Source organism: Eubalaena glacialis, chromosome 13, assembly GCF_028564815.1.
Source record: "Eubalaena glacialis isolate mEubGla1 chromosome 13, mEubGla1.1.hap2.+ XY, whole genome shotgun sequence".
NCBI classification, from domain to species: domain Eukaryota; kingdom Metazoa; phylum Chordata; class Mammalia; order Artiodactyla; family Balaenidae; genus Eubalaena; species Eubalaena glacialis.
The window spans coordinates 73,151,616-73,167,870 of record NC_083728.1 but is presented as its reverse complement, the minus strand read 5'-3'; the positions used below and the strand labels follow the sequence as shown (position 1 = coordinate 73,167,870).

The 16,255-nt window shown below is 38.7% G+C and overlaps 2 protein-coding genes across 3 annotated transcripts in view; one reads left to right on the top strand and one right to left on the bottom strand.

The window, feature by feature from the left end:
* Positions 1–1,807: 1,807 nt before the first annotated feature.
* Positions 1,808–16,255, bottom strand: part of METTL9 (methyltransferase 9, His-X-His N1(pi)-histidine) — a 42,657-nt gene continuing 28,209 nt past the window's right edge. The window contains exon 5 of one of the 2 annotated variants that reach the window (XM_061209216.1): positions 1,808–2,510. In XM_061209216.1, coding sequence (XP_061065199.1) covers positions 2,305–2,510 — 206 coding nt within the window. In that variant the 3' untranslated portion in view covers positions 1,808–2,304. The remainder of the gene's footprint in view (positions 2,511–16,255) is intronic. The other variant, XM_061209217.1, reaches the window with a different exon arrangement.
* On the top strand, positions 4,514–13,591 carry IGSF6 (immunoglobulin superfamily member 6). The gene is made up of 6 exons (XM_061209218.1): positions 4,514–4,580; positions 8,329–8,685; positions 10,730–10,836; positions 11,500–11,547; positions 11,906–11,986; positions 13,535–13,591. Exons 1-6 carry the CDS (start codon positions 4,514–4,516, stop codon positions 13,589–13,591), a joined length of 717 nt encoding a protein of 238 aa, XP_061065201.1.

Genomic DNA, 16,255 nt, shown 5'->3' with positions numbered 1-16,255 from the left:
TCTCTCTTAACAACTCTGCACAAGGGAGAAATGACTAAGGCTATTGTGTCTTCTTCCCTTCCCTTCCCTGAAATCAGTAGTCTAAACACTCAAGGGGCTTACAACTGCAGGTGCAAAGAGCTTTGACTCACAGGTGCAGCTTGTATTTCCTTTCTCTGTGACCTTTAAGGTCAACTGGTTAGCTTGCTTTGACCTCAAATAGAGCTCTTCTTAATTCCTCTAGTACAACCCTAACTTGATATGAAGCACTTACACAGGAATGGTGTAGACAAGAAGGCAGTTTATTGTACTTTGGGGAGAAAAAAGAAAAAACATGACTCCATTTAGGGAAAAAAACAGCCATTGACACTCAGTAAGCAACACTGCCATCTAGTGGAATGGTGACACACCATCAAGACTTTCAAGACCAGGCATGAAATGTGAGCGGATTTGCTGGTTTAAATTTTCACCAAAAAAAACCGTACTTTTGAGAAGCTGGCTTTCAGAGAACCTCATTGAGAAAGTATTTTTATCTTTGAAATAAATTAATGTATGTGCTTTCTCTGATTTGGGGGCTAAAGAATGAGGTATGTGTTTTTCAAATAGACTCTCAAATTAATTCTGGATTTCAAGGTTATGAAACACTTTGGAGCAGCCTGCCTCTTTGAACACCTGTCACTCTTGCACTCTTGTTCAGCAGTCTAAATAGCAATCCCTGATGATGACAGTTTATAAAGAAGCAAAACTCAACTACACAAGAACTACATTAAGTTTACTCATTTCCTCTATTTTTACAATCTAAGGTGCTAAGTATTTGCACTTCACTTATTTGAATTCCTGGAAAAAAGCATTAGAACACACCAATAACACTTTTGCATAAATCACATAACCCAACTCTTATGACTACACAATAACAGTGGAAGATACTGGTGTGAGGACGTGGGAATGCTGTTCTCAATGAATAATAAACTCAATCTTCTCAAGGATTTAATTCTCCTTTATACCCAGGTGTTGCAGTAAATGTGTTGATCTGATAACTTCTATGAGCATATAAATGAGAATATTTAATGAAACACCTGGCTGACAAAAGAAATAAAGTTGTGAGAATAACATACTGTTAATAGCCACGATCTCAAATTGGCATCTCTGTTATTACTGAGATTTTAGATTCCGGGTTAAGTGCTCTGCTCTTTGTAACATGCATAATGGTTATTGATCTTGCTAATGAGTTCCTCGTTGCAACATTTCTGGATATATAGTTGGAGGCACTTGCTGATTCTAGAATGCATGAATCTGACATGGTTTCCTCAAACTATACTCATGGCAAACTCTAAACTCAGTTAAGGATTTCGATAAACTCAGTTAAGGATTTCAAAAGAGCCGAGTTCTGGGAAAGAGGTATACAAGTACAGAGTAAGAAGCTGAATTAAAACATTTTTAGGTTGCATTTTTGTCAGAAGACAAAACTGAATGTTTCAATGCTGAGAACCTGAGACTGCCCAGGAAAAACAAAATTCTGAATGTAGGACACAAGCTACCACAAAGTCAGAATCCAGTGTTCCGCATTTCCGAAAACAACATGAGTTAGGGAGTGAGAGTGGTCCCCGAAGTACTGTATCTGAATGAGGTTGTTCTTCTGAGGGTTCGTCTGGGTTCCTGTGTTCACCACACCTTGCAGTAACCACCCCACCCCCGTCTCAAGCCTTCCTTCACCGCACATTCAAGTCGACTGCATCCTTCACATACTGCTACTATTTGGGTACCCCTGAAGCCAAAGCAATGAAAGATGCTAGGGAAGCCTTATATTAACTCAAACATGATGCCAAAGTCATCTCCAAAAAAGTTTATTAGCATGATTAAAAACATTTTCTTGAATAATGATAGAATTTCTAAACATGAAAGAGTATCAGTGGCTATATCCTATAACCAATATTTGCAACTGGATGGACAGCTTTATTGCCAGTCTTCATTTTATTAAAAACAATCCACATTTATGGGTTCCATGTGAAGTCATGACTATTGCTTTGCCTGGGAATGAGTCCCTACTGCAATTAAGTATAAAAAATATCTTCCATAATCGGAGTGTGACCTGCATTACTGAGTAAAGAGTTAATAAAAATCCTCAAAGAGTTGGGTTTTTGTTTTTTAAAAACATTCCTTTTACACACTACAAAGAAATAATTAGTATTTTGGCTTTTAAAATTCCTACATGATATTTAGAATGGCAGTCCCCAAAGGTCCTCCCTTCACGTAACTGAGAACGCAGACTCTCTTCCGGAGCATACATTCCTGGGGTGGACTGGGAAGACTTCAACCTCCATGTGTTTATACTGGTTTGAGAACAAAGACAGCGTCATCCAGAACGTAGTAGTCATTGTACATGTCACCTTCACACAGGTATGGCAGTCTAGTGAAAGCTTCGATAACAAAACCAGCTTTTCTGAAAACTTCAGGCAGACTATTCACTTGTTCTTCCCAATTCTGTCCCTTGATTTCCAAAATTTCTGATGGTTTATCCCACTTGCCACCTACTAAAACAAATGAAAACATTAAGTTAAATTCTTGAACAAACAAGTTATTTAAAGAGGGAAGAGGGGAAGAACAATATTTGCTAAGGACTTGGTATGTGCCAAGCACTGGGTGCTTTGATGAATTATCTCCCAGGTGACCCAGCAGTAGCACAAAGAGAGGAAGTACAGACTTAGGAGAACTGAAGAACATGCCCCAGCCTACAAGGTTAATGAACACTGGGGCAGAAACGTAATCCCTGGTTTAACTGGACCCAAAGCCCACACTACTATTTTCTCTGACAGTTTTGGACATCACCCTCCCTCAGACTGACTGGTGTGTAATGGTTAATAGGTTTGGAAAACTGCTGATTAAATACTGGAATATTGAAGCAGAGAGTAACACGTAAAATTTGAAAGACGGTTTTGGATAAATGCTAGAAAATGCCACTGGTGTAGTAAAATTATGCAACATATTAACTAGAGAGGTTTATCAGGCTGAAAATAAAAATAGGCTAATGAAGGGTTTTAATTTATAAAAACAGATCATTCAGTATGTTTTTCAAGGGAGGTCAATCCACTCTCTAACTTTTCAGAACAATTTCATAAAAGTTAAGCTCCAGAACCAGAGAGAGGTTAACACACTAGAATGGATGAATCAATCCAGCACTTCTTGGAATAGTGACTGAAGTCTATGTTATGTTAGTCATTTCCAAGCCCATGAGCATCAGATGCCCAGGTACTGGGGGGCTAGAAAATGTCTTCAAGTTCACACACATACCAAGCACTGACTACAGACACACAAACACACACACACAAAAGTATATATAAATTTGGGGGTGCTTTTAGATGCTATGATGATGGAAAAAATACACAATAATACTAAAAGTGTTACTAAATTCAGATTGAGAATAACTTTCCGTAAATGACAAAATATAATCAACAGGTGCCAAGAGTACAAACAGTACAGTGGGAAGATTTTTCACTCTTTTCGGTGGCCCAGCATCCTCTTCCTGGTAGAAGACAAAGCCTGGGGAAGCAGTTTTCCCTGCCTTTCTTGCAGCTAAGGCACTGGCACATGACCTAAGCTCAGAAACACTCACCTGAGACCTGGAAGGAGGAGCTAGTGACCCAGAGAAGTGGGGACATGAGGCTCGTTCTCTGGGGAGGCAGAGCAGTGGCGTGAGACCAAGGAGCTGGGGCAGCGTTGGTCCAGCCGCAGCATCTAGTGCTTGGCGGCAGCAGCGTGCTCTTTGGATCAGTTTTATAGTATGTTTTGGGGCATGTGTCTTGTGTGTAGACCCCCATACACGATTCTCTAGTCCTCCCAGGGACTCGCTGAGCTACCCCAAATCCTTTCAATAAATTATCCTTTGCTTAAGTCAGCCCAAGTCATTTTCCGTTGCTTACAAAGAACCTGACTGATGAAGCCCCCAAGGGGCTGGGGATGACAGAGATTCCACACATTTGTTTCACAGCACGATAAAAGCGGTCACACAAAACTGGGGCACACCTAGTTAATGGTACACAACTTATTTCTTCGTTGTACTCTGATGTACTGTTCACTAATTCTGCTCTTGTCTCTACGTGAAGACACTTCCTTCTGCTTCTCCTCCATTTCCAGAAGTTACTGGCCCAGCACTAAGCACAAATTAGATGCCCCAAGACCAGTGACTGAACTGCTCTAGAAATTTAAAGTACGAATTGTCCGTCAAAGAATACATCCTGGGAATATGCACCACATGTAAATCAAAATCTCACTCAAAATATCTAACACTTTCGAGGATTTGTAAAATCCAAGATAAATGTGAACATATGAACATTTAGAAATGTGCTCTAGGCTAAAATCTCAACTTTAAATGGTGAAACTTACAAACGATCTTTACACAATCTCAAAAAAGTTCCCGATTATGGTTCCTTAATAAGAGTTCCTCTCTTTGGTTCTTCCTTTCTTTAAAAAAAAAAAAAAAAAGCCAACTCTCTTCAAATACGCAATCCCGCCAACCACCTCACACATACACACAGAAATGGAGACCGTGAACAGAGGCAAAATCATTCTCGGTCTGGAACTCAATCTGATTCTATTCCATGTCGGTAAGGTTCTTTTATTTTTCCCTCCCTTTTATTTAAATCAATTGCTACTTTTCGCCTAATTCATTTGTATTTTAAGCCCCTTCAGATTAATTTTTAAATGTATAACATTATGGAAATTGTCTAAGGTGATACATTTCCTTTTTTCTCAGAGAAACAGGTAATAAAAGAATAGCTGAGAAAAACTTTCATATTAACACTGAAAATTTCCTTTGCTATTATGCAGCTTTAGACGAGAGCACCTCACCAAACAAAGGGTTGAAAATATTCATAAAATCACACGTTAGTAATCAACAATTCAGTTCCCATACAGGCGAACGCACTCTGCACTAAACAATACTTGAATATTTTTAAAGAGCAGTGCTTCAGAAAAGCTGAATTTCTATAAATTAAAGTACTTGTCATTTAAGAAAACAATTGCAATGGCTCCTTCCTTGAAGAATCATCATCTCATAATATATGGATGCCTATACCTGTTTTTTTCTCTATGAAAGAGTTTCCTACATCACAGTTCTAATAATCTCACCATAGTTCTAATAAATCTAATAATCTCAGATTTGCCCACAAAGTTTGGGTCATAGGGCAGGAAAGGGAGCAATAGCTCTTAAAATTATTTTTTTCTCATCTGTCAAGAAATATATTAAAATGTTAACAGTGATTTTGGTGGGGGTGGTGAAAGGACTATGGGTGATTTTTTTGCTTCTACTTTCAGTAATAGTCTTTTTTTCCCTAATATGTATATATTACTTTTTTTTTTTTTTAAATACTGTATGTCAAGTGCTTGTGGAATGAGTCTTTATTCATTTTTTTTTTTTAATCTTTTTTTATTTATTTATGGCTGTGTTGGGTCTTCGTTTCTGTGCGAGGGCTTTCTCCAGTTGCGGCAAGCGGGGGCCACTCTTCATCGCGGTGCGCGGGCCTCTCACTGTCGCGGCCTCTCTTGTTGCGGAGCACAGGCTCCAGACGCGCAGGCTCAGCAATTGTGGCTCACGGGCCTAGTTGCTCCACGGCATGTGGGATCTTCCCAGACCAGGGCTCGAACCCGTGTCCCCTGCATTGGCAGGCAGACTCTCCACCACTGCGCCACCAGGGAAGCCCTATATTACTTTTAATATATTTTAATTAGTATTATTTTAAAGAAGAATTCTTATGTTTTAAAGATATATTCTGAAAGATGTGCAGATGAAATATCTGGAATTTGCCCTAAAATAACACAGTAGTGAAGGAACAAGTAGGAGAAGAGCTGGAACAACACTGGGTTGAAGTCAGGTGATGGCACAGAAGTCACTGCGCTGGTTGACTACTTCTGCATATGTTCGAAATTTTCCAAAAAGGCTTTTTTTGAAAGTGTCAAAAAATTAATTTTCTATGTATTTTCTAGCTTGGTCTTCAAAAATGGTAATCTTTTTTTATTCCCTCCACTAAGAAGATAAACTTTCAACCGTTTCAGAGGGTACTGTATTTAAAAAAAAAAATCCTACAGCACGTGGGAGTTCTTAAACAGAAATTTTTCACAGGAGTGGGCTGCGGTGTGACATATCATCCAAACTTCCCTGTTTCACTAAGATGTTGCTTCACAGGCATGGGGGAGGGGGCAGCAGTGTCCTCACAGCCTGCGCTCTCACAGGAAACCACTGCAACTGGTTTTCTCCCTTCTCAGGCAGTAGTCGGAAAGGAGCGGAGATATGAAACTCCAATGTTGCAAATATTTATTTTACCCTGGAGCACTAGCTCTCCAAGAAAAATGTTAAAAGGCAGCTTCCCTGTTAAAAACTCTATGTGACAGAGGACCTGACACTGGGACACTGCTGGTTAACTTTGTGGCTCTGGTAGGCCCACTTCCATTTCAAGTTTCCATACATAATGATCACTATACCTTGTAAAGCGTTTCTTTACTTCTAAGGTGACTGAGTCTGGGTAGGAGACCTGTGCTTATAGTTATCAGACTTAGGAGTGAAGCTAAGTCCCTCAGCTGAAGAAGTAGGAAGCCTGGTCTTCTCCAAGTGACTTTACCCTCTCATCTGGTTTACATTTATCAGGTTGCTAAAAAGCTCCCAGCTCATCTTCAATTGTACAAATACTAAAATTAAAACATGGTGAGAACAGATTTGCATCACAGATACCATGATTCTAGTTTTAATTCTTCTGTTCTGGGTCAGGACCTATAACAAAAATGTTAGGTGACAAAAAGCTCGTCTGAAACTTATATCAGACCACTTGGATTACTTTTCAATTTTGTTTACAGTAGCAAAGGACAAAGTCAGACAAATAAGACCACATGGAAACGTATAACCAGGCAAAGTCAGACTAAAAACATGCAAAAATTCCAATTTGTCTCAACCAATACTATTTCACATAGAGCCTCCCCCTTGATCCCAAAAGGGTTGAGGGGAGGTCTTCCCATTTATAAACACCTGAGCGGCTTTCCAGCTTCACATGCCTGGGATTAGACAGAAGGCCAAAGTAGGGACCCAACCTCTATGACATGAAAGCAGCAGGACGTGGTGGAGAGAGCACTGGACTGGGTATCGAATCCCGGCCCTGCTAACACGTTGCTGAGATGTCCACAATTATCTCTAAAATGGGCATATGACACTGCCCATTAATGGAATCATGGTGGCTGCAGAAATAGCTACCTTTTATTAAATACTTGCTAAGACTTAGGTAAGTAAATACTCCTTATGCATCGATGGCCTCTCTTAAACTTCCCGCTGAACTCATGCGGTGCACAATACTATCCCCATTTTGCTAATGAGGAAACAGACCAGAGAACTAGGAACTGGCAGAGCTAGGACCCCAACTAAAGTGTGTGCTCCATGAGCTATACTCTCATCAAATAGACCAAAGCTACAAGAGACCACAAAGCAATGTACAAGGGCCAGGAAGAAATCCAATTGGCTGGGCTGTGGCACGGCCAGCTCACTAGGCCTCTGCTCAGTAATCAAAGACACTGTAGGCTAAGCCAGGGCTACATTTTGCCAGATGTACATCTTGCCATTTATAATGTTTCCCACTGGGACAACTAGACTCATAAAAGAACAACTGTAAATTGTCATGAATGCCTAGCAATCACAACTGCCACAAGGCCCCCCCACCCCCGCAAAATCCCTACTGCCCATGTGCTCAGTCAGTGGGCGTGACATTTGCATGAAGGGCTTTGATACCTATTACCACATTGAATACAACACTCCTGTGAGGCCAGGGGGTACAGATGAGGAAACGGGCCCTGAGAGAGTAAGTGATCTGCATAGGGAGATCAGAGGAAAGCTTGTACGTACACCACGAGTGTACATGTGGACCCCGAACTTCTGACTCTGGATCTGCTGTCACCTCCACTCATGATAATGCAGATTCCCGGGACCTCTCTGGGGCTGCCCTCAAGTACCAGACATCACTGCACAACAGCAGGCTGAGGTTAGGAAACTCGGAGAGTTAGGAAAAGTGAGGAATACCAGTGTCTACTTTTTTTTTTTAGTCTCATATTTTTTTAATTGAAGTAAAGTTGCTGTGCAATGTTATATGTTACAGGTGTACAACCTCACAATTTTTAAAGGTTATACCCCATTTATAGTTATTATAAAATATTGGCACCAATGTCTACTTTTATAGTCTTGTCTGTGCTGGGAGTGAGGGAAGAAAGAGAAAGCAATGGCTTTCAACGATTCTTCACCCCAAAGTGTCAATAAAACGGAAGCACAGACAAAGGGAGGTGAGAGGTCCACTCAACAGGCTCGCCTGCTTCCTCCTGTAGGTGCCGCGGGCGACTGCACCGTCTCGGTGGTTCAGCCACCTTCCCTTGAAGTGGACTACACTCAAAAGGCTGTGACCATGCACTGCTCCTTCTCCACAGCGGGGTGCCCTGCAGAGCAACCAACAAGCCTGTGGTTTCGCTACGGCGCTCTCCAGCCCGAGAACCTGTGCTTGGATGGATGCAGAAATGAGACAGACAAATTCACACTTGTGAATCTGGCACAAAACCAAGTTTCCCTCACTGTAAACAGGCTGACTTTCAATGACAGTGCCATCTATATCTGTGGAATAGCCTTTCCCAGTTCAAAGGAACCGGGAGCTAAGCGGACGGGAGGAGGGACTGTGCTGGTGGTAAGAGGTTAGTCAAGACTATTCCCGAATACTGCGTTCTGCTCTGCCCCCTAAATGCATCACAATACTTATATGCAGAGAGTATGAGGTAAATTTGGTAACTTGGTACCCGAGCCGGTGAAGAGTGTGACCTGCACACAAGCTAACATGAAGTTTGGATTCAAGAACTCCTCCGACACCATCTCCCAGCCTCCACAGACACAGAGTCAGGGTTATGTGGGTGCTATATTCTCTTTCCATGTCCAGACTTTACTGGCAAAGGCTGACCAACTATGTCCTCCTTTTGTATGTTACACTGATTGAAATGTGATGATTAACTGACAGCCTTGTCAGGATCTAGTCTGGTATTGCACCATCTAGAACAAAACACTGGAGAAGCGTAAGCGATCAATAAATTGGACTCAGAAAAAAAATACGCATTATGGAGAATAAACACAAATTTTAGGTGAAGTCACTGGGGGATCCCTGACCCTACCCCTTCTGCATAGATAATGAACAGAAAGAAGGTCGGTGTGGCTCTGGCTTCTTGAGATTTACTAAAATCCATGACAATTTCCTCATGCAAGTGAGGACACTGAGCCTAGCTAAGTTCTATAAATTAAGAAATTTCAGAGGAAAAGCTTCACATGATTCTGGGGGAAGGAAGAGAAGGGCAGTAACTCCGTGCTTTTTTTTCAGACCTCTCGCCTTTAAAGAAACTCTGGTATGATGAGCACTGAGATCATTAAAACGAAAACTCAAATTAACCAGCCTTTTGGTTTTAAAACAGGACTTTGAGGAGCCCAGATTGTGCTGTATTTTAATCCCTGCTTTGGTGCTCTAATGGACTTTTGATATTCCACTGTCATTTAACCTTAGTTTATTCTCACCTGTAAGGTAAATTATAAATGCGTTAATGCACATAAAGCACTTTTAATGGTGCCTGGCTCATAGCAAGTGCTCAATAAATGTTAGCTATAGACATTAAAACAAACACACAACAGCTTTGGAGATTTGTGTATCTCACTGCATGCATTCATCTTCTATAAAAAATATTAGACAGAAGAAAAATGGTTTGTAAAGAGATGAAGGTTTCAAACCTGCAAGCTTATGTGAAGAAACATTCTTCTTGAGGAGCAGGAATGAAAGCACCACTAACAGAGACATGGCAATTTCCTTTTCTACAGAGCTCCTAATTTCACACTTGAAACTTTTTTTTTTTAAGTTTTACAGATATGGTTGATTTGTTAGTTTCACAAGAAAAATGTATGTTGTATAAACTGAGTTCACAGGATAAGCATCTATGGGATATTTAGTTGAAAAGTACAAGTTATTCAGATAACAATTATAAATCTAAATGGATTTTGTATTTCAAATACTCAGGTACTTGAAGACATGGTGTGTTTCTTCATCACTACCTAGAGCACAGGACACTTCCTGCAAGGAGGGAGAAATTCAGAATGTGCAAATGGATTCAATAATTCCACTTCCAGAACTTTATTAGAAATAAGGGGCACATATAACAATGCCTGCCTTTTAAGCATGCCGTGAGCACTAAAATCTCAATGTACGGCCTTCTCAGGTTCTTAGAGAACTGCACTGTTCAGCTATGGGTACTAAACAGTTCAAGGTTATAAATACACGTGGGAAAGTATCTTAACTCCATAAACAGACTCTTGGTGACACTTGTACATCATATCTACTAAAAGAAACTTTAAACACCCTTGAACAAACCCTTAATGTTTATCTAACTTTAAGCAAAACTTTATATAAAAAGTGATTCTTAGCATTATGACAAGTAATTAGTTGAATTTTTAAAAATTTTAAGTTTTAAAAATGAATAACATGTTGGGCATAATACATTTAAAGAACTAACGAACTGGCTTTAACTATATCATATACTTGAGTACTTTCTGAATCGAGACACTGAATAAATTTTTATACGAATAGCCAAAGAGAATAAGTTCATGTTTCACCTCTAACATGTAGTTTCGATTATACTTTATACATATATTTGCAATAATATGCTTCAATAGTGACTGTGGTTCTTTCTGTATCTGTAATTAACAAAGAGACAAAGGTTCTCAGCAAGGAACTGCAGAGTCTCCTGACGGCCCTCTTATCACTGCTCTCTATCTACGTTACTGGTGTATTTGTGTTCTTCATCGTCCTCACCAAAGTAAGTCAAATTTCTTGCATTAGATGTCCCTATGGCCTTGAATATTATCATAAGGAAATAATTTCCATCTCTCCACATGTTGGGAGCCTCAGAAATAGCTCATCTAATTAATATCTTCCTTTGCATTTGCAGGAAATACCACCTGCAGAAGAGGTCTGTAGAAGAAAGCAAAAATTTTCATCACTGAAATCATTAACCAGAGTACACAATTTACAGGGTTTTCTTTTTAAAACCCAGTAATATGGGAATAAGAGACCCTTCTTTATAACCATCATACACATGCTACTTTCTGCTGGTGGGGGAGGTATGAAAGGGCTAAAAACAATCTTTAAGAGCAAAAAAAGGTTAAAAGAGATTAGAAACTGCCTTTAAATATCTTTAAAAGGCCTAAAGATTTTGAGAAAGACTGTTTTCTGGTTGTTCACATGCTACAAGAGGGGGTATATATATGTTATATTAGAATTACTATAAATTCTACAATCAATATCGGTTTGAGCTATTTTGTTAATAAAGCATCTCAGAAATGACATGAAAATTATTAACTCTTACTGCATTACCATTTAAATATTAAGTTAGTTTAACCTTATCATGGTATGAGATCTCTGCCACAACTGTTTTGAGTACATAAAGTGTCTTATAAGACTCTCCTTTTCTTCTTGACAGTCAAGATCTAACACTCTAAGAAAGAAAGAAACAGAAGATTCTCAAAAGGTACAGACCAATGTTTGTAAAATATCTTTCGAATCGTGGTTGTAACTACTTCAAATCCAAAATAATTTAAGAAACTCAGAACTTCATCACAGAACAACTTTCAACCACAGATACTGTTTCCTATTGTTGAGAAAAATGATAATCTCAAGTGGTAACATATGTGGTAAATTGATAGTTCTCAATCATAAATTCTACTTACTATACTCAAAATACAAGAGTTAACTGTAGGTACAGATGTGTTAGGCGGGGTAGTTTCTGAGACTTGTGGCAATAAAGAAAGAAAAGGCTCAGATGATGTGCAATATTCATTGCTTTTAGTCCTGACAGAGATACATCTTTTTCTTATTTGTATTTATAGAAGAAGAGTGCTCGGCGTATTTTTCAGGAAATTGCTCAAGAACTATATAATAAGAGACACATGGAAACAAGCCAACAACCTGTAAGTGTAAAATATCAAAAAAGACATAAAGCATGTTTAACTAAAAAAGACTAAGCTGCCAACAACCTATCGATAATCAAGTTTTCCTTTACAAACGTCTGAAAGAGGACTTTCACAAAATGCATTTTTATATAGAACTTGTTTTGATAAATACATAACAAAGGTCATCTGATGCAATATTCAATAGACACCAGGCTGGCATCTTAGTGACGTGAAATCTTTCAGAAACACATTGGATACAAGCAATGTTTTCAGTACAGACAAGGATGCTTTTGTGGGTTGAAAGCTACTTTGTACTGTATCTTGCATGCAGCAGTAAGCATTAAGTAGATGTTGCAAACATTTGTGGATCAAATTATATAGAAAACTTACTAGTTCACATTAAAAAAGACACAGCTAATAAAAATAAGAAATGAGTATTTCTTCAGTCTTTGAGGTTGTAGTCATAGGAAGAATACATCTATATTGACTACAATACATTCTGATAGTGTTTCTTTAAAGTCCTATATAAACAGGTTTTTCAAACAAGACATTGTTTTAGAGCCAGTAGAGCAGATCGTTTCCATGATGCATGATCAAACTGCTCAGATTTAAATTAAAATGTATACAAAATAATGAACTTATATACTAGTAAAGATATTTTCCTCTTAAACAGCAGCCATGAGGTCAAATGAAACAGAATTCTGATATGAGGTGCGGGGTTTTTTTGCTTTGTTTTGTTTTTAATTTATTTATTTATTTATTTATTTTTGGCTTTGCGGGGTCTTTGTTGCTGCGCGTGGGCTTTCTCTAGCTGCGGCGAGCGGGGGCTACTCTTCATGGCGATGCCCGGGCTTCTCATTGGGTGGGTTCTCTTGTTGCGGAGCACGGGCTCTAGGCACACAGGCTTCAGTAGTTGCGGCACGCAGGCTCAGTAGTTGTGGTTCGCGGGCTCTAGAGTGCAGGCTCAGTAGTCATGGCGCACGGGCTTAGTTGCTTCGCGACATGTGGGATCTTCCCGGACCAAGGCTCGAACCTGTGTCCCCTGCATTGGCAGGCAGATTCTTGACCACTGCGCCACCAGGGAAACCCCCTGAGGTGTGTTTTTTAAAATCTGATTTCTGAAAAGGATTTTCATCCAGGAAAGAATATCATCTACGTAGTCACTTCATCCTTCAATGTATATACAAATACATAAAGAAGTGGTCTAATTACCTAAGATGTCACTCTGAATAATTATAAATGCCTGTTCATACTCTTTTCTTATTGATGCTGGGGCATCTTTTTCAGCAAAGAGACCAAGTTAAATGGCCTGAAGACAGGCCTGGAAGTAGGAATTTTAAAGCTCTAAGCCAGGGCTTTGACAATGGCATCTGAACAAGAAAATTATTCTTCAGTTCCCACATCTTACTCCAAATAAAGGGAAAATGGTAACTGGACCTTTAAGGTTACTGGAAGGGTATTTAGGACCCAGAATGCAAGATGGTACTGTAGTTTATATGTTGCTTGTAATGTGGCGTTATTGGTTACATAACTTAAAATATGGCTTATTATTTACTATTGCAGCAGGAGAAAGACAACACTTATGAAAATAGAAGAGCACTTTCTAACTACGAAAGACCATAGAAATCTTCTGATTTTCAATTAAGTCACTGAAAATCCAACTCCAGAAGTTATGGAAGTGTTAATGGACATACACTGATCAGGGTTTTTTAAAAACCAATTTAAAGTAAACGGAAAAGTCAACTGGCTACAAGAAGGATGCCAGAGTATAAGGAAACTATTACTAAGAGTAATTATCACAATACTAAAACCCAACAAAATGCAACTGAAAAATACTTTCCTAATTTGCTAGGAGAATTCTAAGCAGTCAAACATCTTCAAAAACTTTCAATTATAGCATATATCCTATATTTGTTTCATTCAACATATGAGGTGCACCACATGATGACTGTTACCCTGAAGAAGATCTGAAGACACACCATGTGCCTCAGTCTTGCGTGGAAGAATTGTCTTTACAGTGTGTAGAAGTGATGGGCCAATTAGACTAAGTTGGCAGGGAAGGAGGATGGAGGGAGGAAGGAGAGTGGCAAAATTTGAGTTAGAAAAAATCATCTTGAAAAGTATTTTGTAGCAAAAATTATTTCCTCTGGTATTGCAATGGGGCAATGGTATAGTGCACGTTTTCCTACCAGGGTATGCAAAATAACTTACATCATGCTACCAACAAAAAGTGAGACCAGAATAGAATATAGAGTAAGAATACAATAACTAAAATACAGAAAATCCAAAGCAGAAGGTTCAACCAGAAAAAAACCTCAGAACAAATAAGCCACATCCGACTCTAGATGTCAGTCTCGTGCCAAACAACAGCACCAGGGAAGGATTCGGCAATGCACTGTTCCTGACAATGCCCTTGCAATACTGATTTTTTTTCTCTTTTAATAAGTCATTGTATTACACACACACACACACAAATATACATATGTGCACACACATACACACTTATACAAACCTACACTTTACACATAGTTGGGATCATACTAAGTATATAGTTTTGTATTGTACATTGCAATGTTGATTTTTAACCAACTTAGGAGGGAAATGTTAGGTAAGGGACTGGGTACACAGCAAGGATGTTCATGGCACTCATTACCATCTCACTAAGAAAACATGTTATGAATTGTTCTCTGAAAGTTACTTCTGTGTAAAAAAAATCTATTTAAAGTACCTACAAGTATATGTTCATTACTAAACATAAATTACAACCTATTATGTTTATTTCATTAAAGTGCTTCTCTTAAGCTGGTATAAAATGAGATGTATTCTTATTTTTAAAACCCAGATCAAATTTTAGAATATTTTAAGATCCCTTGAAAGCGTTTTGTACTAATGGTTTAAATCAGTAATCTCTAACCTTTCTAATCACATGTGCCAGGAAAAATAGGAAGGGGAGAGAGGGGAGCACATAACCTCATTTTATTTGTGTGTAGGATGTATATACGTGTGAGTGCATGTGTGTGATTTATATAGTGTATGCACATACACTTATGTGTGTATATGTGTATACACAAAAATAGAAATTAAACAATGGGCATTAAAAGTAATATAAATAAAAATGTTAATATTTTCTTCCTATATCCCAAAATAAATTGTCTTGTGTACTCCCTCCACTTTGAGACCACTGGCCTGGCTGAAATAAATGAACTTCTAAACCAGATGGCAAAAAAGGTAACCACTAACACCATCTAGGTGAATAGAAGAAGTGTTGGATTCGATCATTTCCTTTTCATTTCTGAGAGTCATTACTTGGTACTTTCAGGGCTGAAAATATACTGTTCTTTGTGTAACTAACAAGGAAACAAAATCCCTAAGACAAATTCATATTTGATTCAGATTAAATCTTTGCCAATACAACCAAAGACTGTGTTTCAAAGATTGATTTTTAAGCTAAAATTTGGAATACACTTTCCCAAGTAGTTATATTCCCTGAGGTCATATATGAGTGCCTGATGTATATATAATATTCATTCTTTTATCCATCCATGCAGCCAACAATATTTATTGAGTGCTATACTTATTATGCAACCAAAGGCCTCTTTTGCATGCTATCCTTGGGTCTCACTGAACTTGTCCTCGCCTGTGAACCCCACCTTGTTCACATATTCATGCTTTTGCACATGCCATTCCCTCTGCCTGGTAAAATGTTCCACAGATACAAACAGGTCAAATGTCACCTACATGAAAACTTCCCTAGCAGTTAATGGATCTTTCCTTCTCTAAACCGATAGTACTTTGTCATGTTTCTTATCAGACTATCCTGCCATTGTCTGTTTACGTCTTCTGAACTATTCTGTAAGTATTTTAAAACCAGAAGCACATGTCTCATTTCTTTTTATTTCTACGGCCTAGCACTGCCTGGTACATAGTAGGCTCTTAAATGCCTTTATATGAATGCAATTGAACAATGTTTCTATAGGAAAATATTTTTTCAGCACTTCACCTGAGATAGGAAGCACACTTCACTCCCTAGCCATTGATCCTCACCCCCTTCATAAGGACTGTTCACTGAATCCCTAACATTAATTTTCCTGCTATCGGAGCATCCAGAATTTTCAATGGAAAGGATTAAGCTATAGTTTTCTGTTTAGATTTATATTTCCCAAGACAATGAAAAGAAAATAATATTAAAACAACTTGAAGACGAAAATGGACAGACATGGTTCTAGTGTCTATACACCCTACCCTCTAGACAAGAGCACTTAAACCCACATACCAAAAGGTGTAAAC